This window comes from Garra rufa, chromosome 25, assembly GCF_049309525.1.
Source record: "Garra rufa chromosome 25, GarRuf1.0, whole genome shotgun sequence".
In the NCBI taxonomy this organism is placed as follows: domain Eukaryota; kingdom Metazoa; phylum Chordata; class Actinopteri; order Cypriniformes; family Cyprinidae; genus Garra; species Garra rufa.
The window spans coordinates 22,502,274-22,529,608 of record NC_133385.1 but is presented as its reverse complement, the minus strand read 5'-3'; the positions used below and the strand labels follow the sequence as shown (position 1 = coordinate 22,529,608).

At 33.5% G+C, this 27,335-nt stretch overlaps 1 protein-coding gene across 1 annotated transcript in view; it reads left to right on the top strand.

Annotated features, from left to right (window-relative positions):
• Nucleotides 1–347: 347 nt before the first annotated feature.
• LOC141301994 (mitochondrial inner membrane protease subunit 2) overlaps nucleotides 348–27,335 on the top strand; it is a 126,175-nt gene continuing 99,187 nt past the window's right edge. The window contains exons 1-3 of the mRNA XM_073832192.1: nucleotides 348–404; nucleotides 11,341–11,475; nucleotides 14,149–14,252. Coding sequence (XP_073688293.1) covers nucleotides 11,344–11,475; nucleotides 14,149–14,252 — 236 coding nt within the window. The 5' untranslated portion in view covers nucleotides 348–404; nucleotides 11,341–11,343. The remainder of the gene's footprint in view (nucleotides 405–11,340; nucleotides 11,476–14,148; nucleotides 14,253–27,335) is intronic.

The following is a 27,335-nucleotide window of genomic DNA, read 5'->3' as shown; positions in this document are numbered from 1 at the left end:
TTTCTGTCTCGAAAATATATAAATCAGGTATAATTTCTTGTTGGTCTTACATTCGTTTTTATTTAAATCTTCAATATTACATTATTAATTATAATATGTAAAACATTATTTTAAATCATTATTTCAATTGTATATGCAGACCGTGTATGTATATACACTATACACACATTTTATTTTGCTTTTAAATATTTTATTGCTGTATTTAAAACGTAATTAAGTTTTGTATGTAAAACTAAAATATTGATTTACTTTTATATATTTATATATACTAGTCTAAACATATACTAGTCGGCTCAAGCTAATAATAAGATTGAATGAGAGCGGGAAGGCTTTAGGACCCGGAAGCAGCGTGCGTGGTGTCGTACTGAACGGAGCGACGTACAGAGCATACATAAAGACGTTAGGTGAGTGTATTGACACGCGTCTGAAATCATTGCTACTCAGCATTCAGACCGTATTAGTGCTGAAGGGTTTATGTTTGACTTTTGCTTATGTATTATAGTTGTATCCATCCGTTATGAAGTTTATCACATGCCCTTTCTTTGCCCTTGTTTATAGTAGTAGCTGCATGACCTGTCAATCCAGCGTGGTCGCCATAAACGCTAAACTGCAAGAGGATTTCCTCTTAGTGTCGCAGGTTTCAAATTAGTACGCAAAATGAAACAAGACATGTTTAGAAGAAAAATACTACGACACGTTGTCGTCTTGTAGTAACGGTGGTGTTGTTACAACCGATCTGTCAAGAGCTCAGACTGTGTCTCAAAACTTGTAACCAGTTTGTATAAGTAGAATACCTGAACTACTACAAATAGTAGTGTACTACACAATGCAGTGCACTGTACTTGACCTTCCAGGTCACATATGAGTTGTTTATCAGCCACAATTTGAAACATTTAATTTAAACAGACAGTTTTACACACAATTACATTAAGAATCGGAAATAATAGTTTTTATATCTGGAAGGTTAACTTAACAGCACTTACTATTAGATTAAACACTTACTATGTACTAGGTAGGCAGCGCATTATGTTTTGAGACACAGCCATTGCTTGTTTGCTGCCATCGTTTTAAGTCAGTTCAGGATAAAAGATCTTTTAATTTTTCGCCATATAGATTTCATATAAAGGTATGTGAAGACACTGATATAAAAAGAGGTCATTCTCCCATATGAGCGCTGGATTTAGTTTCTAGGTTAATTAATTAACGAAGCTGCCATAATGAGTAAGATTATTTTGAGTTTCTAATCGTGGAAACCTCACTTCATATTGGCTTTGCCGTATAAAATGGTTGTTTCCATTAAAGGAGTTTCAGTAAATTAAAGAAAATTTAGTATATATTAAATACATCAGATCATGAATTATACATGAATATTAACAATATACTGCATATTAAAAATAGAAACTGTTACACTACAAATACAGTTCGTTTGCTAAATGAAAATATTAATAAAAATGTGAAAATTATATATATAATTATTTTCAGTTCAATTAATGTTTTTATTTTATTAAAATTTTAAAAAACATTTCGTTTAAATCATTTAATAGAATGTTTGATATTTTTGAAAGAAAAAAATCATAAACACAAATACACACAAACACAATATGAATTTCTTTACATATTAAAAAAATGAATTATGAAATTATTAATAAACCTACAAAAACGTCTCATTTTACTATTATTTTAGTGGATTATACATTTTCTGTAAAATGTTTAGAACTTGTAAAGTTGTCATACAATAGAAGATATTGCATTTTTTAATTAAAAATATGCATATCTATGTAAATCTAATTTTAAAATATAAGCTGCTACATTATGTATACATTTTTTGCTAACTGAAAAATTAATAAAACATTTATAAATGTTTTAATTATATATTTTTAATTATTACTTTAAATTATATTTTACTTTTAATAAAAAAATTTAAAAATGATTTAATATAAATCATTTAATAGCATATTTACGTACTATACTGTACAAACTGAAAGTTAATTGAAAAAATATTAATAAAACTAAAACAAATCTCTTATTTTACCCTCGTTTTTATAAATTTTTCATTTTCTGTTCAGTTTTTGGATCTTGTAAAGTTGTCACAATAGAAGATATTCCATACAGCCTGTCACAGAGATTTTGTACAAAAGGTGTTATATGAAAATAGTTTTATTAAAAAAAAGCTAATGTACAAATAATCTAATTTTAAAATATAAACTGCTACACTATGTATACATTTCTATGCAAAATAAAATGATTAAAATTTAAAAACAGAAAAAAATATATCTGTATATAAAATTATTATTTTTAATTAAATGTTTAAAAAACTTGCTAATTTAACAGAATATATTATATTTTTGAAAGAAAAAGATCACACACACATATACACACACAATATGAATTTCTTTACAAACTGAAAGTGAAAATCTGTTATTTCACCCTCATTTTAATGGATTATATATTTTTAAGTTTTTTTGATCTTGTAATGTTGTCTTAAAATGAAAAATATTCCATATAGACTGTCATTGAGATTTTGTGCAAAAGTTTTTTTATATGAAAAATTTTTTTTTCAATTAAAAATATGTACAAATAATCTAACTGTAAATATGTAATAGCAAAGATGTATATTAATTGAAAAATATGAATACGTTTGTGTGTGTGTATACGCAGATGGATTAAAATCAGCCAGTTGTGCGCAAACTTTTGACTTTTGCATATAAACCGTTTTGAAAAGTTTTACCATAGAATATTGTGAGTCAGCCTCATTCTTTTTTGTCTGCTCGTCTACAGCTGTCTGCAGCACATCATTAATCTCGGTGCTGCTGTGATGCAGACTAATGGTCAAGCATTCCAGCTGAAATCATACGTACAGGTGCAGACATTGAGATAATTTAATCAGATTCGGTCTGTCAGCGCCGTGTTGTGAATTGCACTGTTAAAATAGGCCCATGCATCAAGGAAACCGAAAATTGCCTTGTCGAGAGTGGAAATCTGTCATTGCGGTTTCAAATTACCCCAAAGCAGCGAGTTCACTAAGCATTTTTGGACACATTTGATGACTGGCGCAATTAAAACGGTTACGCTCAGGTATGCATAAACAAAGGTACCATGCTACGGTTTTATATTATGCAGGTGGCATATTTGACAGTATTACTCGCAGGATAAATGGGTTAGAAGTTATAAACGCGAAGCATATGATAAATCGATTCTGCTGGCATGAGACCACCGTGCTCCGTTCCGCAGCTGTGTGCAATGGTCACCTAATATTACCCAGGCATTTGCTTTCAACTCCAAAAACACATCTTTAATTGGACGCAGCTACAAAAAAATCCATCTATGTTGCACACCTGCTGTGCCAACCTCGGTTTTTATCGCTCACGGTTTTATTTCTGTCCGTAGCACGTGGAAAATGGTGGAAAATGTTCTCGACTCGGAATCTGAAAGCCGCTTTTGATGAAAAATGAACTCGACGCTTTCTTTTGATCAGCGCGCACCAGTCCTAGATTCTCCCATCTGCCCGTTTTTAAGAAAAACTATTAGATGCTCCACTTTACACACCTTTGAGATCCTCGTGGCATGTGCCAATCATCTATATAGAGGGCAGTTCTTTTCATGTTTAACCTGAAGTAAAAATTTAGGATTGTGGCTCAGTGGTGGGACAAGCAAAAAGACTTTAGGGTAAAAAGGCCATGGTTTGTTGTGTGGCACCAGCATGATTGGCAATCTCTCGCTGTATGTGCTGGTGAGGGATTATTGTTAGAGCAACCTGACAGCTGGCACTTGGCAGGTCTGCCCAGAACACCATGGATAATTTAGCCGCTCGTTGTCATAATAGTTCATTAGCCGCACTCTTGTGTGAGACGTAGCTCTTCAGCAACTAAGCGAATGAATACTTTACACAGTACAAGAAGTTTCAGCACAGGGTAAGACACATGAGAGGTGAATCTGCTAGACGAAGATGACGTGAAATCTAAATGTACCCTGTTTGCTTTCTTAATACATGTGTTTGATTGAGCATTTGCAAGATCTTCCAGAGAAAAAAATGTGTTTATATAAATGTCAGATCTTATTGAATTTTGATTAAAGTATCATACAAAGTGTATTTGAAGGAAATTAATACATTTATTTAGCAGGATCAAAAGTGACAGTAGACATTTATTGTTACAAAGGAACGCTGAACATTCAGCTTTGCATCAGGAATAAATTACTTTTTAAAATAGAAATCAGTTATTTTAAACTAATAATTTGAACAGTCTATCAAAAGCGATTGCATATTATGTACATATAATAATAAAAATAATTTATTAGTAATTAATAATAATAATATAAAAGAACTGCATGACACAAACTCTCAATTCTGACTTTTTTCCTCAGAATTGTGAGATACTGTATAAATTCACAATTGTTATAAAGTCAGAATTGCAAGATATAAGCTCGCAATTCTGAGAAATACAGTTGGAATTGCAAGATTATATCTTGCAATTGTGACTTTTTTCTCAGAATTGCAAGTTTATATCTCACAATTCTGACTTTATAACTTGCAATTGTGAGTTTATATTCAACAATTTTGAGAGAAATTCTGCATTGCAAGATAAAAACTTGCAACTCTGAGAAATAAACTCAAAATTCTATAAATAGTCGAAATTCTGTGAAATAGTCAAAATTGTGAGTTTATATCTCACAATTCTGACTTTATAACTTGCTATTGGCAGTCTTTTTCCCCTCAAAATTTGACTTTTTTTTTCTTGCAATTGTGAGTTTGAATTTACAAAAATATTAAGTAGCGTAAACTGTTTTCAACAGTGATAATAATGTTTCTTGAGCAGAAAATCTGCATTTTAGAATGATTTCTGAAGGATCATGTGACACTGAAAACTAGAATAATGACGCTGAAAATCCAGCTTTGCATCAGGAATAAATTACATTTTAAAATAGAAATCAGTTATTTTAAACTGTAATAATATTTCACAGTATTGCAGTTTTTACTGTATTTTTTTTATCAAATACATCTTTCAAGACCTTTAAATTCTTTTGACTTTTGACTTAGACTTTTGAACAGTCTGTACATCAAAAGCTATTGCATATTATGTACATATAATAATAATTAATTTATTAGTAATTAATAATAATAAGAACTGCATGACACAAACTCTCAATTCTGATTTTTTCTCAGAATTGTGAGATACTGTATAAACTCACAATTGTTATAAAGTCAGAATTGCAAGATATGAGCTCGCAATTCTAAGAAATAAACATACAATTCTGAGAAATAAATTCGCAATTCTGAGAAATAAAGTTAGAATTGCAAGATTATATCTTGCAGTTGTGACTTTATAACTCGCAATTGTGAGTTTATATCTAACAATTCTGAGAAAAATTCTGAATTGCGAGATAAAAACTTGCAATACTGAAAAAATAAACTCAAAATTCTGCGAAATAGTCGCAATTCTGAGAAATAGTCAGAATTGTGAGTTTACATTTGCAATTCTGACTTTATAACTTGCAATTGCCAGTCTTTTTTCCCCTCAAAATTTTACTTTTAATGTCATGCAATTCTAAGAAAAAAACGTCAGAATTGTGAGTTTATATGTCGCAATTCTGACTTTATAACTCGCAAATGTGAGTTTAAATCTCACAATTCTAAAAAAATTCAGAATTGCGACATATAAACTCACAATTCAGACTTTTTTTTTCTCAGAATTGAGTTTATATCTTACAATTCTCAGAATTGTGAGATAAAAAGTCATAACAGTCACAGTTCTGTCTGTTTTGTCATTGGTTTTTCCCATTTGTCTTCCCCCTGTCATTTTGTGATCAATTGGTTTAGTCCTTGTTTGTGTAATCACCGACACCTATGTTTAATCAATTATCACCCTTTATAAGTCTGTCTCTGTCTATAGCACTCTGTCGGTCTTTGATATTGTTTGATGTTACGTGTGTGGATGTTCCTGCCTGTATCTCTAAGTATATATTAAATATAAGTGTTATTGTTAATCCTGTCTCTCGTCTCGTCCGTCCAGCACGTAAACCGTTACAGAAAAGACCGACCGAAAACAGTTTACCCGGCACCTTCCCCTGCGTTTATTTTTCCGTCTTTTGTTTTTCTCAGTGTTTTGTTTTTTGATTTATTATGGATAACCCTGTAGTCCTCATCATCCTCCTGGAGCAGGGGAACCGCTCTCTCGAGGACCACACAAGAGACGTTGTGTTCCTCGCACCGCTGACACATTACCCGGACAGCTGCCTGTGCACTTTCTACCGTAAGGGACTTAACATCACCACCAAAGCGCAGCTGTCCGGGGAGGGTCCTCGAGAGAGCATAGCCGACTACATCAAGTGGGTGCTGGCGTCCTGTGGATCGTCATGGACTGTCGGCATCGTCGAAGAGGACGTCAGCCCCACTCCAGACCCAGAGCCCAGCCAACCATCACCCCGACACGAGGAGTTTGAGCCCGAAATCAGCACCGTGGACGGAGAGCCTGAGCCCGGAGCGACAGCGATATGGAGTGCCGATGAGCTCAAAACTTCCGACCAGGTGCGAGAGCCGGCCATTACATCTGCGACGGTGGAGTGCTGCGTGGAGCAAGAGAGGGCGGTAGAGAGCCCTGCCCACTGCACCACCACTGAGGGTGAGCTTGAGCAACACTCTGGGGACTTAATAGACTTTTTCTCGGAGCCACTGGTCTGCCTGGAATTCCCACCCACCCGCCCTCTTCAGTGTGTCTCTGGATCTGTCTGGTCTCCGCTGGTTCCGTCCAGCCGTCCTGAATCTCCGCTGGTTCCGTCCAGCCGTCCTGAATCTCTGCTGGTTCCGTCCAGCCGTCCTGAATCTCCGCTGGTTCCGTCCAGCCGTCCTGAATCTCTGCTGGTTCCGTCCAGCCGTCCTGAATCTCCGCTGGTTCCGTCCAGCCGTCCTGAATCTCCGCTGGTTCCGTCCAGCCGTCCTGAATCTCTGCTGGTTCCGTCCAGCCGTCCTGAATCTCTGCTGGTTCCGTCCAGCCGTCCTGAATCTCCGCTGGTTCCGTCCAGCCGTCCTGAATCTCTGCTGGTTCCGTCCAGCCGTCCTGAATCTCCGCTGGTTCCGTCCAGCCGTCCTGAATCTCTGCTGGTTCCGTCCAGCCGTCCTGAATCTCCGCTGGTTCCGTCCAGCCGTCCTGAATCTCCGCTGGTTCCGTCCAGCCGTCCTGAATCTCCGCTGGTTCCGTCCAGCCGTCCTGAATCTCTGCTGGTTCCGTCCAGCCGTCCTGAATCTCCGCTGGTTCCGTCCAGCCGTCCTGAATCTCTGCTGGTTCCGTCCAGCCGTCCTGAATCTCCGCTGGTTCCGTCCAGCCGTCCTGAATCTCCGCTGGTTCCGTCCAGCCGTCCTGAATCTCCGCTGGTTCCGTCCAGTCTTCCAGAATCTCCGCTGGTTCCGTCCAGCCGTCCTCAATCTCTGCTGGTTCCGTCCAGTCTTCCAGAATCTCCGCTGGTTCCGTCAAGTCGTCCAGAGTCATCACTGGTTTCGCCCAGCCTTCCAGAATCGCCGCTATCACCTGTCAGTCCCCCTGCTCACCCTCAGTCCACCACCTGTGTAGTGGGCTCGCCGCGGGTCTGCCAGCTTCCATCGGCGTCTAGGCTGGAGGATCCCTCTGCTCCGCCTCCAGCCTCCGAGTCCAGGACTCCACCTCGGCCCTCCGACCCTGTGGCTCCACCACGGCTCTCGACGCCCTCATCTCCACCGTCGCCCGTCGGTCCACCAGCTCCACCGGGCTCCATCGTCTCTCCGGCTCCGCCCTGGTCAGTTGTCGTCCCTCCGTCTCCTCAGGACTCTGCTCCTCTGGCTGTGCCTCGTTGCGCCGTCCCACCGGCTCCTGCGGACTCCTCCCTCCCTCAGGCACAGCCTCCATCCTCTGTCGCTCCGGCTCCGCCGCGGACCTCCGGAACTCCGCCTCCGCCTCGTGCGCCAGAGCCTGCTGTTCCACCTTGGCCCTCCGGATCCTCGGCGTCACCCAGGATCTTCGGCTCTCCATCTCCATCTCCGCCTCGGGCTCCTCCTCCACCTGCTCCGCCTCTGTCGGTCGGCCCCCTGGAGTCGGCATTCCTTCCTCCAACATGGCTCCTCCCTCCGTCGGCTCCACCGTGGGCCGTCTTCATGGCTGTGGCCTGGGTCTCGCTCTGTTCCTCCTGCTCCGGGTCCCTTCTGTTTCCTCCCTGGCTCCTCCCACCATCGTCGCCCCCTTGGACTGTCCTGTCTGTCACTTGGACTTTTCTTTTAGTCCCCCTCCTTCGGTTGCGTCCTCCGCCGAAGCCCCCTCCCTCATGGACTTAAATATTTCTGGTTTTCCGCCCCTCGTTTTTTTCTTGTTTTTTTTTTATACGGCGCGAGGACGCGCCTATTCGGAGGGGGGCGTAATGTCACAGTTCTGTTTTGTCATTGGTTTTTCCCATTTGTCTTCCCCCTGTCATTTTGTGATCAATTGGTTTAGTCCTCGTTTGTGTAATCACCGTCACCTGTGTTTAATCAATTATTACCCTTTATAAGTCTGTCTCTGTCTATTGCACTCTGTCGGTCTTTGATATTGTTTGATGTTACGTGTGTATATGTTCCTGCCTGTATATATTAAATATAAGTGTTATTGTTAATCCTGTCTCTCGTCTCGTCCATCCAGCACGTAAACCGTTACAATAACTATGACAGTATTCACCTTTTTTATTTTTAATTCAGTGGCAGAAATGGGCTTCCATATAAGTCTGATTAATTTTGCTTTGGAAATGTATTTTTTAATCTGTATATAAACAGTCAGTGCTCAACACTGCATTCTTAAACAAAACTTACAAATGTACAATTCTGAGAAAAAATCTTTTATATGAGTTTATATCTCGCAATTCTGACTTTATAACTCACAATTGTGAGTTTATATCTAACAATTTTGAGAAAAATTCTGCATTGCGAGATAACTTTTTTTAAATTCTGAGAAATAAACTCAAAATTCTGCGAAATAGTCAGAATTATGAGTTTATATCTCACAATTCTGACTTTATAACTTGCAATTGGCAGTCTTTTTTCCCCTCAAAATTTGACCTTTTTTTTCTCGCAATTGTGTTTGTCATGCAATTCTGAGAAAAAAACGTTGGAATTGTGAGTTTATATCTTGCAATTCTTACTTTATAACTTGCAATTGTGAGTTTATATCTCACAGTTCTGAGAAAAATTCTAAATATCTTACAATTCTGACTTTATAACTTGCAATTGCCAGTCTTTTTTCCCCCTCAAAATTTGACTTTTTTTTCTTGCAATTGTGAGTCTGTCTCACAAAAGTCACGGAAATCTGAAAAAAAAATGTATAACTCGCAATTGCCAATCTTTTTAACTAGTAACTTGTAATTGAATTACGTAATGGAATTACAAAATAAATGTAACTGTAATCTGTTATCATTACTGAGAAAAACATGAGTGCAAAGGGGGTTACATCTAAATATTTTCACACACATACAGATTTGATTGCTTTCTGTCCGAATTTGCATTGACTGTTTTAAAATATAAGACACCAATGTTTCAGGAGTTCAGAACACAGAATAGGACACACGTTTATTTGATAACTTTTTTATTTTCTATTTGGGTTTATGTATATGCTGTAGTGTATTTTTAAAATTAGTTTTTTCTCAAGGCATCATTTGCATCATTAGATGCCAGTGTTTCCTGTCATAGCTATGCAAAGATTTGATTTCAAAAACAGTATCATAGCTATTAAATTACATATTGTTATGATTTCAAATCTGTATTTAACCTCAGAATGATCTCAAAATAAAAAGAGGTCCTAAAGTCTGATTTTGTGGTGGCTGTGCTTTAAAATGTAATTTTATAATTTTATAATTGTATAATCTTAATCATCTTAATTCAAGTGCTCAAGGATTTTGAAAGTGCTTTAAATGTTTCAAAATAATCAGTCACTTTAAAAAATAATCAAATGTAATCAGTTACATTGCCTAAAGTATCTGAAATAGTTACACTACTTATTACATTTTAAATAGGGCAACTTGTAATCTGTAACCGTTTTCACGTATATATATGTGTGTGTGTATACGACGTCACATTTTTGAATATTCTGTACATTTTGTAGGACTTTTTACTATCAGTGGTCTTTGTGTAGCTAGTCAAACACGTCCTCAAGTATCCTGCAATTTTATATTTCAACCACAGGTGTCAATAGACAATGTAGAAATGTAATTTTTTTTATAATTGCGATTTTACTTCCTGTAATTGTTACTATGTCTCACAACGTGATTCTTTTATGCTTCATCACAGTAATTTTTTACTATTCCCTACTTTTCACTTGGGAATACGTCTCATTAGAAGTAAAGTGGTTTGCAAATGCTGTTTCACGCAAAATTTAAATAATCAGTGTTTGTATTGTATTAATAGTGTTGCCTCGGGTAGCCTACATACGCAGCAGAGAGTCAGGAAGGTGTCTCTTTGCGACCACAAAAGAGATTTTTTGTAATTTTCCCTGCTTGAGCCATATCTGGCTCACAGCAGTGCAACCCTGACAAATCCTGCACTGCGTTATGATTCGCTCAGCACTTTTTTTGTACCCTACATCTCCCAGATCCTCCACTGAGTTGTTGTAGTCTCTGATTTTTGAGCCTCTTGAATGCCCTCCTGCGAGCGAATGGCTTCAAGACTTTCTTCAAGTGCTTACCAGTAAGTCTGCAAAGTTCCTGCCCGGAGACCTTTAAGGTTTTTCTGGGAAAATGGTACAAGCGGTTCCTTGTCTTTTTGTTACTGTGGTGAACTCTAAAATGAAGGAGAAGCATAATTGCACACCGTGTACCTCCATATCAAGCTTCACACTAGCAATTAATGGTATTAGAGCGAGCGTGCTCTTGTCAGATTCAATTTCAATGCCTCAGTGGGTTTTTCTGCCCTAATGCATTGGGTGTACGGAGTTTAGTCATTGCGAATACGGCCCACAGATGGCCGCAGATGGGTGCAATTACTAAATTCATTATTAAATCGGTTGCTTTATGAGTGTTTTCTTCTTTTTGACCTCACTAGTCTCTTGCGATTTAATTCAAAACAAGATGGTTCATGATTAGAAGCACGTAGTGAAGTTTGGTTGTCTAGTCTGCTTTTGATACTTTTGTTCTCTTGTAAGTTTAGATCATTCAATATATCCGTGAAACATGTTTTTTTTCTGTAGAGAGACTGCTTCTTAATACTTGAACTACAAAAGCATCCATATTTTGTTGAATGTTTGAATTATTTCTTCTTAAGATGTTGCCAGACTCAGGGAAAAAAGATGTTTAAATTGTCTGGCTCAATTCTTTGAACAGGCCAAGGTCATTTTCTCTTTTCATTCTCTCTCTCTTCAGGCAATGGCGCAGACGGGCTTTGGGCGAAGATACTTCAAAGCTTTTGTTAGTGGCTTCTTTGTAGCCGTCCCTGTGACAGTGACTGTTTTAGACCGACTTGCCTATGTGGCACGTGTGGAAGGTGCCTCAATGCAGGTGGGATGTCCTTTATCCACTTTATCAAACTTGGTAATGTTGTTGTTTTTTTTTAATCTGGTTTGGTCTAGTTTTGCTGAAAGTTAGCAAAGATGTGCATTTTTCTTATTCAAGGTAATTCAAGTCAGAACTGAGGCACAGTGGTTCACACACATTTTAGGCACATTAAGCTGTGGTGCTCATATGGGCGATGCAAGTTCGAGTCCAACATTTAATTTTTTTATGATCACTTTACCCTTTTTGTCACCACTTTAATATTCTTTCCCCACTTTACTATTTCTATATGTGACGCTGGACCACAAAACCAGGCATAAGGGTCCATTTTTGAAATTGAGTTTTATACATTAACTGAAAAAGCTGAGTAAATAAGCTTTCCATTGATGTATTTGATGTATGATTTGTTGAGACAGGACAACATTTGGTCATGATACATCTGTTTTTAAATATGGAATCTAAGGGTGAAAAGACAATCAAAATATTGAGAAAATCGCCTTTAAAGTTGTCCAAATTAAGTTCTTAGCAATGCATATTACTAATCAGAAATTAAGTTTTGATATATTTATGCTAGGAAATTTACAAAATATTTTCATGAAACATGACATTTACTTAATATCATAATGATTTTTGGCATAAAAGAAAAATGTATCATTTTGACCCATACAATGTATGGTTGGCTATTGCTACAAATGTACCTGTGCTACTTATGACTAGTTTTGTGGTCCAGGGTCACATATAATTATTTATATATAATATAAAGTTAATAATTTTATAATGTATAATATGAATTTAATATATTTTCATATTAAAAAAAATATTTTGATTATATATTGATATTTAAAATATGTCTTATATTTATCACAGAACAAGGTGTTGTGAAACTACACTAAAAAATTCTGTAGAAATATGGCACAATGTACTTTATTAATTTGAAGGAATTTTCCATTTTTATTTTTTACAGATGTTTTACATGTATTTAACACTGCACTGAATTGTGTTTTAGAGTTAATGGAAATGTCTGTAAACTCAATGGATAATGTCTAATGGGCTGGCAATACTTTCTCTGTCATTTAACAAGATTTATTTCTTACAGTGTAGTTTAATGGCAGTTTAGGAAACTTATTAGCCAATAAAAAGCAACTTAAAATCACCATATTCACAATGTTGCTTGATTTTTCAATACTGACAAAATAATTGCAAATATATTGCCTAGCCTTAAAAAATAGTAAGAGATTTTTAGCCTTAAGGGCTAGTTCACCCAAAAATGAAAATTATGTAATTTAATAATTACTCACCCTCATGCCACTCCAAACCATTAAGAGCTTTGTTCATCTTTAGAATTAAGATATTTTTGATGAAATCCGTGAGCTTTCTGACCCTGCATAGACAGCAACACAACTACCATTTTCAAGGACCAGAAAGGTGGTAAGGACAGAGATGAAATTGTTGAATAAAGTTGTTTTTGTTTTCTTTGTGCACTCTCGTAGCTTTATAAAATTACGCTGAACCACTGATATCACATGGACTGTTTTAGCAATGTCCGTACTACCTTTCTAGGTCTTGAACGTGTCAGTTGCTGTCTATGCAGGGTGAGAAAGCTCACGGATTTTATCAAAAATATCTTAATTTGTGTTCTGAAGATGAACGAAGGTCTTACAGGTTTGGAACAACATGAGAGTGAGTAATTAATGACGGAATTTTCATTTTTGGCTGAACTATCCCTTTAATAACCTCTTCTATTTAAACATTGCTAACCTTTTACTTATGTTAGGACTTTGCATTACGGCTTAATCAAACCAAATTTGCTAAACATTGCACTAATAGCACTAAGACCATGATGAAAGACACCTCTAATAATGAGAGAAAACCCTCTGAATACACCATGCTCATTTCCTTGCCAAACAGAAGTAATGGTTCATTATGTACCTAATGAACGCTAACTAACCAAAACGGTGTTGTTGTTTTCCTTTTGGAGCCCAGTTTTCTGTCTTGGTTCATAGTGTTATATATTTGCTAATGGCTTTTCCCGGTTCATCCACGGCCTTTGAATCCAAATAAGTCACTCTATGGACAATGCTGAAAGCTGACACCAATGCAGAATGAGAAAATGTGTCTGAATAAAAAAGATAGAGCGCCCAGCTGTGACAGATAAATTCTCTAGGCGGGAACGCTCGTCGGGATATTTATTTTAGAAGGACAGATAAGAGATATTTCTGTCAATTATCCCAGCAAGCGTGAAATGGCTCATCGAGATCTCCCTTAATGATTCATTGGAGGCCCGTGTATCAAGTCAGTCGACGACTTGCATGCTTGAGAAGGTTCGTCACACGCAAGTTGTTTGATATACCACCACAAAAGAGTTAAAAAGAAAACAAATAGTCTAAAAAATTCAGTTTTGAAGTTAACTCGTAGACGTTATTTTTACTCTTAGGATGTCATCAGTTTAAAGGCTGAATGAAGAACAGAGGCTGTTTTCCGGAACAAAATTAAAGCAAACTTGCCGAGTTTATTCTTAGAGTAGGGTTTGGGAAGTTTGTGTGGTATGAAGGATTAAAGCAATAAATCACAGACCAAAAAGAAAAACTGATAAAACCTAAAACCTAAAGCCTACTCTAACTTTTCCAGAGTCTAGAATTTATGAACCATGTTGACTCGTGTGGTTTGAATCTTTCCCAGCCATCCTTAAACCCAGCTGGAGAGACGTCACCTGATGTTGTGCTGCTCAACCGCTGGAGTGTGAGGAACTACCAAGTACAGCGAGGGGACATTGTATCAGTTCTGTGAGTAGCTGCTTTTAAGTTGTATTTTGTGTGTGATGTGCTACATGACATTTCACTGTGGGCAGAGCCACAACGCTGTAGAAGCCAAGTGACTGAAAAAGTGTTGACTACAAACACTATTTTGCATTTTATTGTATTGTGCATAGTTGTGCTATGGTGTAAATATGTTGTTTAACAGCCAATATTAGACTTTTTTTAATTTATCGGTATTATCAGATAATACCGGCCATCGTCTAATTTGACTTGAGTATCCGTTTATCATACTGTAAATTATAAGGTTGTGATGCCAAATGTCACTTGTAACATTTAATGACTGATTTTTTTATATTTTATACAAAATAGCTTATATTTTTAATATTAGTCATTCAACGGATATCGGCCATGACAAAATCTGTGTTAGCCTGAATTTTAGCATTGATGGATGTCTATGCACAGTGTTTACTATTGACAGATTAGACATTTTTGTAATTTAATTTGAATGATTTTACTCTGAGAGTCATGTGACACTGAAGACTGGAGTAATGGCTGAGGAAAATTCAGTTTTGCATTCTTTATTTTATTTTAAAGTATGTTAAATTTGAAACCATTATTTTATATTGTAATAACATTATTTTTCTGTATTTTTGATCAAATAAATGCAGCCTTGATGAGCATAAGAGACTTTTTTTTTTTAAAACATTCTCAAGTCTCACAAGTCTCACTGATCCCAAACTTTTAAACAGCAGTGTATGATTATTTTTTATTAATAATTTAATAATAATGCTGAATATTATCTCTTTTACAAATGTTTAGTTTTAATGTTGTGTTGCCTAAATTTACTTAACGTACTGATTTACTATACTTTTTGTATTTAAAGATTATTTTATTATAGGCTACTTATCGGTTATCGGCGGCAACATCAAAATAATTACGACTTATTGTATGACTGAAATTGTAATATTGGTGCATTTCTAGCATAAGCTTTAAAGGGATAGTTCACCAAAAAATGAAAATTCTGTCATTATTTCTCACCCTCATGTTGTTCCAAACCCGTAAGACCTTTGTTCATCTTTGGAACACAAATTAAGGTATTTTTGATGAAATCCGAAAGCTTTTTGACCCTGCATAGACAGCAACACAACTGAAACGTTCAAGGTCCAGAAAGGTCCTTCTCTTCCATGTCAGTCTGAGGAAATTGTTGAATAAAGTAGTTATTTTTGTTTTCTTTGCACACAAAAAGTATTCTCGTAGCTTCATAACATTCTGGTTAAACCACTGATGTCACATTGACTGTTTTAACAAAGTCTTTACTACCTTAATGAGCCTTGAACGTGTCAGTTGCATTGCTGTCTATGCAGGGTCAGAAAGCTTTTGGATTTAATAAAAAATATCTTAATTTGTGTTCTGAAGACGAACAAAGGTCTTACGGGTTTGGAACGACATGAGGGTGAGTAATTAATGATAGAATTTTCACTTTTGGTTGAATTATACATTTAATTTTTTTCATCTCAGCTCTGGTGAAATCCTTCAAAATGGTCTAAAATGTCAGTCTTTTAGCTGAAATTTGACAGATATATGACAGAACATGATGTTGATGTCAAACAATTGAGCCTGCAGACATCTGCTGTTTCACCGGTGTAATGCAGAGTCCTCACATCCAGTCAGATTTTCAATTCATTGCTCAAAAATGGTACATTCATTCAGAAAATTGCCACTAAGATGTTCCCCGTCCAGATAAAGACATCTGTAGCACTCAAAATTGCTAATTGGACCATTTTGGTCCCTCTCTAATCTGACACGGATCTCCTTGACCTTAAACCCAGCTGCTCTGAGTACACTAACTCAAGGGGAATCCTCTTTGGGGTAATGAGCCCACTCTGTTTTAAGGCTTACTGTCATCGTGAGTAATTGGCATGGATGTAATCATCTGATATACTCTAATGTGGTGCTCAACACCAAGAGCCTATTGACACAGGCCCTGCGGAGGCTATCATCTAGATTCTAGTTAGGTAACTCCTCTTCACTTTTATGTATGGCCTCTATTTTGAAGCACCAGGGGGGAAGAAAGCATTTATTTCAGCCAACTTCTTGATCAAACACTCACCCTGCTTTGTTTTTTGACTTTATATGTTTGATAGACCAGTAGATGGGTTTAGCGGTGTTAGCTGTTTAAATGAGGTTTTGATGCTGAGGGACTTGTGTATGATTATAAATGCCGCCACAGGATGTTTATCGCATTTAAAACATTACTCTGTTGACTTGCATTTTGATCAGAGTTTAAAAGTTTAGAAACTTTCATACAATTCATTAGCAGTTACTAAATTATTAAATTTAAAACATCTTACCTTTTCTGTGTGATTTTTGTGCCTCTAGCAGTGCCAGATGAAGTAAAAATAATGACTGTTCTGAAGAAGGTTTTCAGAACACTGCCTCTGTCTGTCATTGGTCAAACAAAAAGATGACTTCGCCCCCAAACTCACATCATTGGCTGAGCCAGTGTTGCTATGCCAGGCCGGGGCGGAATTCTCAAACAAAAAGAGTGATGTTTTCAAAACACCACAAAGTTTTAGCGTCTTATAGTTATTAAACTGGAATAGCATGTAAAATTAGGTTTTAATGCTTTAAAACTGAGGGACTTGTGTATGATTATAAATGCCGCCACAGGATGTTCATCACATTTAAAACATTACTCTGTTTGTGTTGCATCCTGATCAGAGTTTAACAGTTTAAAAAACTTTCATACAATTCATTATCAGCAACTAAATAATTACATTTACATCGTACATTATTTTTGTGCCTCTAGCAGTGCCAGATGAGACAAAAATAATGACTGTTCTCAAGAAGGTTTTCAGACCACTGCCTCTATCTGTTATTGGTTCAGCAAACAGATGACTCCACCCCCAAACTCACATCATTGGCTGAGCCACTGTTGCTATGCCAGGCTGGGCAGAATTCTCAAACAAAATGTTTGTTTTTAAAACACCAAGTTTTAGTGTCTTATTTATTATACTGGAATAGTATAAAGGTTTTTATACATAAAACATATGTATACATACTCTTTACATAAAAGTACACATTTCAGCTTTAAGTTGATATACTGTTTATTTAGTTAAATCCCTGTATTGGGAACAGTGTTGAGAGTGTGGTAAGGCAGATTCACTCTATCATTACCCAAAGATGGCACTCTTCCCCTGCTGGGAATTCACTGCACTGGGAACATGATGTTCATCCTTTGCTAAACTATTCTGAAGGAAAAAGCTAGCACTGCATGCTAATTCTCCTGACTTTGATTGTTTTAGGCTTATTCAAGGTCCATATAACATTATGCTTTTATACACTTAATAATGGAATGGAAGGGAAATGCTAATATGTTGAATGTGAGTTTCTATCAGTTTTTTTTTATCTGGTTCTGTCCTTTTTTAATCAATATATTCAATAATTATTGTATTTTATATGAATAATTCAATTTTTATATTTCATTTTTATATGAAAAATGAAAATCTGTTGTCATTATTCACTCACCCCATAATACATTTTTAATGTATTTTATTTATATTTTATAGTGACTTTGCGTGCCAAGCTAAAAAACTAAAAAATAATAAAATAACTATAAAAGTAGTTTATCACACAGCTATAGTAAAGCTCTTATGAAGTCTTGCAAGTAAAATTTAGGTCATTTTTCAATGAAAATGTTGAATTCTTTGAAAACCAATGTGATTTCAGCCTTCAAAAGCATTTTTTTGACTTCTTTTATGATACATCTGTGGTGTTTTTTTGTCTTTTTGTTGTTCTGTAGAAAAAAGCTACATAAATACTGCATACTGTCTCCTTTTGTGTTTCACAAGAAAAATTAAAGTTTGAACAACCTGATGGTGAATATATTGACAGAATATTTATTTTTGAGTGAGCTATCTTTTTCGTTTTATATTTGTAAACCACATATTTTAACATTTAGATCACATTTGGCACAAAACAGTGTAAATCAAATCAGGAATCAAATTAGACATTTCTGAGTGTCGTAAAATTTGAATGAATTTATGGAATTGCTAGAGTTTTGTTTTCCTCTGGATGTTTGGATCAAAAGCAGATATAATTGGGACTCATTTCAAACATTGTCTGAGGAGATTGTGCAGCCCACACAGAGTAATATCTTATTTAGAGAACATTCCTCATCTTCAGACAGGAGTCGATGGGGAAGAGGTTCTGTCAGGGTGTTTTATGCGCACAGAAATTTTTTTGTCATGCTTTCAGTGTAAACCGGTACAAACTTGACGATTTTATGAATTGGCATTTGTATCGGCACTTCTTTAGAGCAATCTGAAAACTGTGTGTTTGGTCAAAAGTCCGGTCTGTTCATCTGTGACTAAGAGGAAACGGTGGCACAACATTTAGATTGCCAAAACATTTTGTCCTTTTAGAAAATGTCCAAACATTTTTACAAATAACCATAAGTCGAAAAGAAAATGTAGGAAACACAAATAGCTGTTCTGACTAGGAGCATTGATAGAGGACAAAAAGAGCAGATAAATGTCCATTGATTCACAGCATGCCTGTCAATTTTCCCACTCTTTTCTAAGGCGCTTTGAAGTATGCTGGGCAGAAAATGGGATCTCATCGGGGCTGGATTGGGTTGAGTGTAATTAGCCATCTACATGGAAACCAGTTCAGTTCACGTGTCCTCAGAGAGGTTCCTTGGAGCCCAACCCGCATTTGGGGGAATTTTGTATTCAGCTCAGGGTTTGAGGTGAACTGAGGCTTCTGAGGTGCTTTTAGTACCAGCTTGCTTCTGCTTTCATAGACAACCTGCTTGGTTGTTAATGTGGTGGCCACAAAGCCATGATGGAGGCAAACTCAATGTAGGTGGGTCGGGTTTGTGAGTGTCTTTAGTCTGGAAACCTGTTTTTTGTTTCGTTTTTTCAAGTTCTAAAAAAATGCATTTGAAAAACATCTGAAAACTATAGAAAAGGACATTGAGTATAGTCTGGGGCCAGTGTGAGGGGAGGTTTAGGCCAGTTGACTGAACTGCCACATGCTAAATGTGACCAGTGTTGCATTTATCCTTGTGTAAAAACATTAATGCTCTGTGCAGTTTTAAAAGTATTATAAAAAGATTAATTTTATTACAATGATTAATAACTCATCATGGCAAATTAAACCCATGGGTTTGATTAAATACCAATTATATTTAGTTAACACATGAAAGTTAAGTAATTTTATACGCATATGACATTTTTAAACTTTTATGTGTTCATTACATTCATTTTAATAATAATAATACAAATTATTATTAATATTACTAATAATAATAGAAACTGGAATCATTTGACAAGTGCTGAATTCATCTGTGTAAATACATTTATACTGCATTTTGGCATTTTATTATTATTATTATTATTATTATTATTATTAATAATAATAATAATTATATTATTATTATTAACAATAACTACACTAATAATAGTAATAATAATAAAAAACTGGAAAATTAGTTATTTATCTTTGTACAAATATATTTATACGTCTTTGGCTATTCAATAATAATAATAATAATAATAATACTATTAATGATATTATTATTATTTTTGTTAACAACAATAAAAAATAATAGAAACTGGAAAAAATGTTGAGTTTATCTTTGTGTAAATACAATTATTCTATAATTCTTTGAATATTGAATAATAATAATAATATAAACCAGAAAATTTACTGAATTTATCTTTGTACAAATATATTTATGTCTTTAGCTATTAAATAATAATAATAATAATAATAATAATACAATTAATGATATTAATTATTATTATTATTATTATTATTATTATTATTATTAACAACAATAAAAAGTAATAATAATAGAAACTGGAAAATTTGTTTATCTTTGTATGAATACAATTATGCTATACTTCTTTGGCTATTGAATAATAATAATAATAATAATAATAATAATAATAATAATAATAATAATATAAACTGGAAAAAATGATGAATTTATCTTTAACTTTATCTATAAATGCAATGATGCTATACTTTGGCTATTAAATAATAATAATAATATAATAATAATACAATTATTTAATATTATTATTATTATTATTATTATTGAACAACAATAAAAAATAATAATAAAAGTAATAAAAACAGGAAAAAATTGTTGAATTTATCTTTGTATAAATACAATTATGCTATTGGCTATTAAATAATAATAATAATAATAATAATAATAATAATAATAATAATAATAATACTACAATTAATTATATTAGTGTTAGTATTATTAACAACAACAAAATTAATAATAATAATAGAAATGGGAAAAAGTGTTACATTTATCTTTAAACACATTTATGCTATACTTTGGCTATTTAATAATAATAATACAATTAAGGATATTAGTATTATTAACAACAACAAAATTATTATTATTAATAATAATAATAGAAACTGGGAAAATTGTTGAATTTATCTTTATAAATACAGTCATTCTTTACTTTGGCTATTGCATAATAATAATAATAAAAAATTATAATTGTATTATTATTATTATTATTATTATTATTATTATTATTATTATTATTAACAACAACAATAAAAATAAATAAATCATAAAATAATAATAATAAAAACTAGAAAAAAATGTTGAATTTATCTTTCTATAAATTGATTTAAGCTATACTTTTTTGCTTTTGAATAATAATAAATAATAATAATAATGATAATAATATTGATGATGATGATGATGATAATAATAATAGTAGTAATAATAATAATAATAATAATAATAATAATAATAACAGAAACTTGAAAAATTGGACAAGTGTTAAATTTATCTTTGTGTAAATGCATGCTACTTTTTTGACAATTGAATAACAATAATAATTTTAAGTATAGAGCAAAATGTTTACATTTTTCTTTCAGTTTTGTCCAGTTTAACCAGCAAAAAATAAAAATAATAATAAAAGAAAAGAAAAACTTCACCCAACAAATCCAACAAAATCAAGATAATTACTAGATTTTTTTTCCTATAGATGATACCTTTTTTTCCCTGAACTGTAGCCTGTGGAGACATAGAGTAGACTATATTGCATTAATAGATTGCATCGTTTTGTCCTGCTTTACCTCGTGAATGGCCACTTCACAAGTCTGCAGTATTGTACTCAGCATGAGGTTTAATATCATTCGTGTTCTGTGTGTATTGCCCAGCACAGAGAAGCTTGATTTTGTGGTATAAAGATTGCTATCATTTATTGCCCTCCATTTTTTTGACGTGTTCTCTCATCATTGCTTCACCAAAGACATTATCTGTGACGTTATTTGTGCTAGTAAATCAGCCTTCAGATGGAAACTGTCACAGCAGAGCGCTAAATAACTATCTCAAGGAAATTTAAACACTTAGAAATTCCTTTAAATAACACGAAACTACTTTCTTATGCAGCGCAATCTTATAAATATTTAGAAAGTTGATCACGGTTATTGTAATTTGTCTTCTTTTAGTCTGAACCACAAGATGAACCTTTCCCCTTTTGGCCAGAAAATGAAATGATCAGTGGAGGAATCGCTCACAGATGTTTAATTTGCAGAAGCTGGAGGCGAGCGCTCACAATTCATCCAGGGAACTCTGAAACTCATTTTCTCCAGCGAACAGCCTCACCAATTAAATCTGAGGTCAACCGTCCATCATCCTTAGCAGTAAAAGCTTTGGGTTCACTTGTACAAGATGAGTTATTCCATTTGTTAGTTAGTTCTGCAAGCCGGATTTGATGGTTCCCTTTGTCTGTTGAATCTGGAATGCATGCAGAGAATTGGACCAAAAAAATCAAGGAATGTCTGCTTGCAACCAACAGTACAGCAACTCAACCTCCAGCGATTTAGAAACAAACAATGTTGCTTTTCCAAGTTTCGCTTAGCTGGAAGCATTTGTGTCCATGCACTTGCCTAGAGCGCTTTCCGGGCCTTAGTCTTTGTCAGTGTAGAAATAAACTGCTTTTATCCCTAGTGACTTTATTGCATGACACCTTGCTTAGGTGTTATAATAACACAGATAAATTCACTTGCTTGTTATTCTTGATACTTTTTTCTCTGCTTTCACACATACAGTCAAGCCCGAAATTATTCATACCCCTGGCAAATTCTGACTTAAAGTTGCTTTTATTCAACCAGAAAGTTTTTTTTTTGAACGGAAATGAGACAGGCTTCTCCCAAAAGATAATAAGACGATGTACAAGAGGCATCATTGTGGAAAAAAATATTACTTATCTTTTATTTACATTTGAACAAAAAGTGGCATGTCCAAAATTATTCATACCCTTCTCAATAATCAATAGAAAAGCCTTTATTGGCTATTACAGCAATCAAACACTTCCTATAATTGCTGACCAGCTTTTTGCATGTCTCCACTGGTATTTTTGCCCATTCATCTTTAGCGATGAACTCCAACTCTTTCAGGTTAGAAGGTCTCCTTACCATCACCCTGATCTTTAGCTCCCTCCACAGATTCTCAATTGGATTTAAGTCAGGACTCTGGCTGAGCCACTGCAAAACATTAATGTTTTTGTGTGCTAACCATTTCTTCACCACTTTTGCTGTGTGTTTTGGGTCGTTGTTGTGCTGAAATTCTCTGCAGACTGCCTGATGTTGTTGTTGAGAATTTCGATGTATTGCTCCTTTTTAATGGTGCCGTTTACTGTGATTAGGTTCCCTGGTCCATCGGCTGAAAAACACCCCAAAACATTAGGTTCTCACCACCATGTTTGACAGTGGGGATGGTGTTCTTAGGGTTGAAGGCTTCTCCTTTTTTACGCCAAATGAAGGCTACATCATTGTGGCCAAACTATTCAATTTTTGTTTCATCTGACCATAAAACAGAAGACCAGAAGTCTTCTTCTTTGTCCAGATGAGCATTTGCAAAGGCCAAGCAGGCTTTTGTGTGTCTTATCTGGAGAAGTGGTGTCCTCCTTGGTCTGCGTCCGTGGAACCCAGCGGTGTTCAGTGTCCGTTGGACTGTCTGCCTTGAGATGTTGCCACCAGCAGAGCCCAGATTCATCAGGATGGCCTTGGTGGTGATCCTTGGATTCTTCTTTACCTCTCTCACTATCCTCCTGGCCAGCACAGGTGTCACTTTTGGCTTCCGACCACGTCCTCTGAGATTTTTCACAGTGCGGAACGTCTTGTATTTTTTAATAATACTTTGCACTGTAGCCACTGGAACTTCAAAACATTTAGATATGGTCTTATAGCCCTTTCCTGACTTGTGAGCAGCCACAATGCGCAGCCGCAGGTCATCAGTGAGCTCCTTTGTCTTAGCCATGACTGTCCACAAACCAACAGCAGAGAGCTTCTGTTTTTCACCTGTTGAGTTGATTAAAACAGCTGTTCCCAATGAATCAGAGTAATCAGAATGCTTTAGAACAGCTTGGACTATTTGGAATGGTATAGAACTTTGAATTTTCCCATAGACTGTGACAGTTTGCAAAGGGTATGAATAATTTTGGACATGCCACTTTTTGTTCAAATGTAAATAAAAGCAGAGAAATATTTTTTCCACAATGATGCCTCTTGTACATTGTCTTATTATCTTTTAGGAGAAGCCTGTGTCATTTCCGGACAAAAAAAAAAAAAAACTTGCTGGTTAAATAAAAGTAACTTTAAGTCAGAATTTCCCAGGGGTATGAATAATTTCGGGCTTGACTGTATATTGCATAAAATATTTGTAAAATAATTTAAAAAATGTTTAAAATGACTTTTTAAATATTTTACATTTATATAATATATTGTAAAACAACTGTTTGTTTTTTTATTATATTTATATTATAGATTTTACTAATTTGTTTATTTATCAAGACAGGATAGTTTTGAAATTTAACACCAGGTATTTATTTTTTATTAAATAATATGTAATCATATATACATTAAATAATTTAGAAATTACTTCTATTTTCTTTAGTATGTATTTTTTATTTTATTATTTGGACTTGAATTATTATTATTATTATTAATACTTTATTATATTACATTTTTAATATTTAACGAAAAATCAAAATGTAATTGAATGTAATTTTAAGTATTAAAGCATAAAATTTATCAGTTATAAATTAAGAAATTTTCTTCATTTAAGTTTAAGTTTTGCATAATATTTATTTTTATGTACTTTTTAATATAACTTTGAATGTAATTTTGATTTAATACAAATTAAATTGTTACTTTTTTATTTATGAAAAAGATTCAAACGTAAATGGATGTAATTTTGAGTAATAAAAATTTAAATGATCAGTTATATATTGATAGATTTTTGTTAAATTCTATTTAGTATTTTTTTTATATATATAAAAATATTTTTATTTTAAAGATGGATAAATATAAAAATGTAATTTTGAGTAATGAAAATTTAAATAATCTGTTATAAATTAATTGATTTTTATTATTCTATTTGGTACTTTTTTTCTTATTTTGATAATATAAAAATATTTGTATTTTATTTTATTTTATTTTGACATGAGTCTAAATCAGGCTAATGTTTTAATTTGACTGACTTGTAGCTAGATTTCTGGAGTAATTATCTAAAGCATGTGTTGCTGTGGAGACAGTCTACCTCTGCAGCTGTTTTTACATCTAAGAGCTTCGCTTAACAATACCGAGACTTCTGCAGTGCCCTATTTAATGTGATTTATTATATAATTTTTAATCTCAAGCTAAAACTACATTAGCCACACTCGTGTAAATATATCTTTAGTTGCAAACGTAGCTGTTAGTGGTCTGTCATCATGCCTTGTGGATATTTAGTGTATGATTGGAGCAGATATCTCTTTCTCTTGAGCGGTTGGACAAACATCAAAGAGGCTTCCCTGGCACTCACCGCCAATAGGATCCATCCTCTAAAATGAATTCGCACTGGCATTGTACGTTCCCCTCATCTCCTGCATGAACTGTGCTCTGCCCACATCAGTGGGAGATGTTACTCCCTTGACATATTCAGGACATAATAAAGCTGGAAGATCTGGATGGAGCAGATGGGAAATTTGTCTTAAAGATGTCAAGGGGTATCAAACAACTTACTTACTTGCTCTTAATACCTTTTTCTCTCCACTTTGATACATGTGAGCCTGGACCACAAAACCAGTCATAAGTAACAACAATACATTGTTTGGGTCAAAATTATCGATTTTTCTTTTATGCCAAAAATCATTAGGATATTAAGTAAAGATCATGGTCCATGAATAATTTTGTAAAATTCCTACCTTAAATATATCAAAACTTAATTTTTGATTAGTAATATGCATTGAGAACTTCATTTGGACTACTTTACAGGCGATTTTCTCAGTATTTTGATTTTTTTGCACCCTCAGATTGCAAATAGTAGATAATAATATCTCTGTCCTAACAAACCATACATCAATAGAAAGCTTATTTATTCAATTTTCAGATGATATATTAATCTCAATTTCAGAAAATTTACCCTTATGACTGGTTTTGTCGTCCAGGGTCACATTATAGATTTTTTTATTTATTTATTATTAATTAAAGTTAGATTACAGACTTTTTTTTTTATGAACAATATAATATCATATCACATCAATATCATATCATATCATATTAATGATAATTTTTTTTGTTTAGATTGAAAATATATTATATTATATTATATTATATTATATTATATTATGTGTACTGTACAAAATGTTATAACATTTTAATACCAGACATTTAATTATTTTTAAATTGAACAATATAATATCAATATTGTTTTTGTGTTTTTAACTTATTTCGTTTTTTCTCTATTTTGACATTTCTATACTCATCTAATATACTTATATTACATTTTTTTATATATAAAAAATAAAATGTAATTAAATGTAATTTAACATTAGCTTAATATTTACTCTTTTATTCTTATTTTTTTGTTTTGATATTAATTTTTACTTAATTCTCATTAGATTTTTAATAATCAAATTAGGATCAAAATGTAATTGAATGTAATTTTAATTAATAATTAAATTAAATAAAACTTGAGTTTTATGTAGATTATAAAATTCAATTTTTATTGTATTTAGTATTTGTTCTTTATTTTATTATAATTTACTGAATTTTTATTCTCATTTATAATAATCACATTTAGATGATTAAAAATGTAATTTTAAAATGTAATAAATGTTAATGTAAATATTAATAAAATTTCAGTTAGTAATTCAACTAAATAGAACTTTAGTTTTATTTTTATTTTACTTAATATTTATTCATATTTACCCATTCGATTTGTAATAATTAAATTTGGATTAATATGTAACTGAATTTAATTGTAATTAATAATTAAATTAAAACTTTAGTTTTATGTAGATTAAAAAATTATATTTGTGTTTATATTTAGTATTTTTTATTTTATTGTATTTTTTAAATATTTATCCTTATTAGATTTTCAATAATCTAATTTAGATTAAAATAAAATGGAATTTAATTTGAAATAATAATTCAATTAAATAAAACTTCAGTTTTATCTAAATTGGAAAATTTGGATTTTTATTCTATATTTTCCTTATTTTATTATATTTTACTAAATATTTATTCACATTATATTTTTAATAAATAAACTTTGGTTCAAATGTAATTAAATGTAATTTTAGTTAATAATTCAACTAAATAGAACTTTAGTTTTAGTTATATTTTGCTTAGATTTTGTAAATTTGGATTAATATGTAACTGAACGTAATTGTAATTAATAATTAAATTAAAACTTCTGTTTTTGGTGTATTTAGTATTTTTTTATTTTATTGTATTTTTTTATATTTATTCTTATTGAACATTTATTCTTATCTTATTTTTAATAATCTAACTTAGATTAAAATTAAATTGAATTTAATTTGAAATAGTAATTCAAATAAATAAAACTTCAGTTTTATCTAAATTGAAAATTTGGATTTTTATTCTATATTTTTTTATTTTATTATATTTGACTGAATATTTGTTTTTATTGGATTTTTAACTGAATGTAATTTCATTCATTCATTCATTTACCTTTATTTAACCAGGAATGAAAACTCACTGAGATTAAAATCTCTTTTCCAGGAGTGTCCTGGCCAAGGTAAAAAAAAAATATATATATATATATTTAAACCA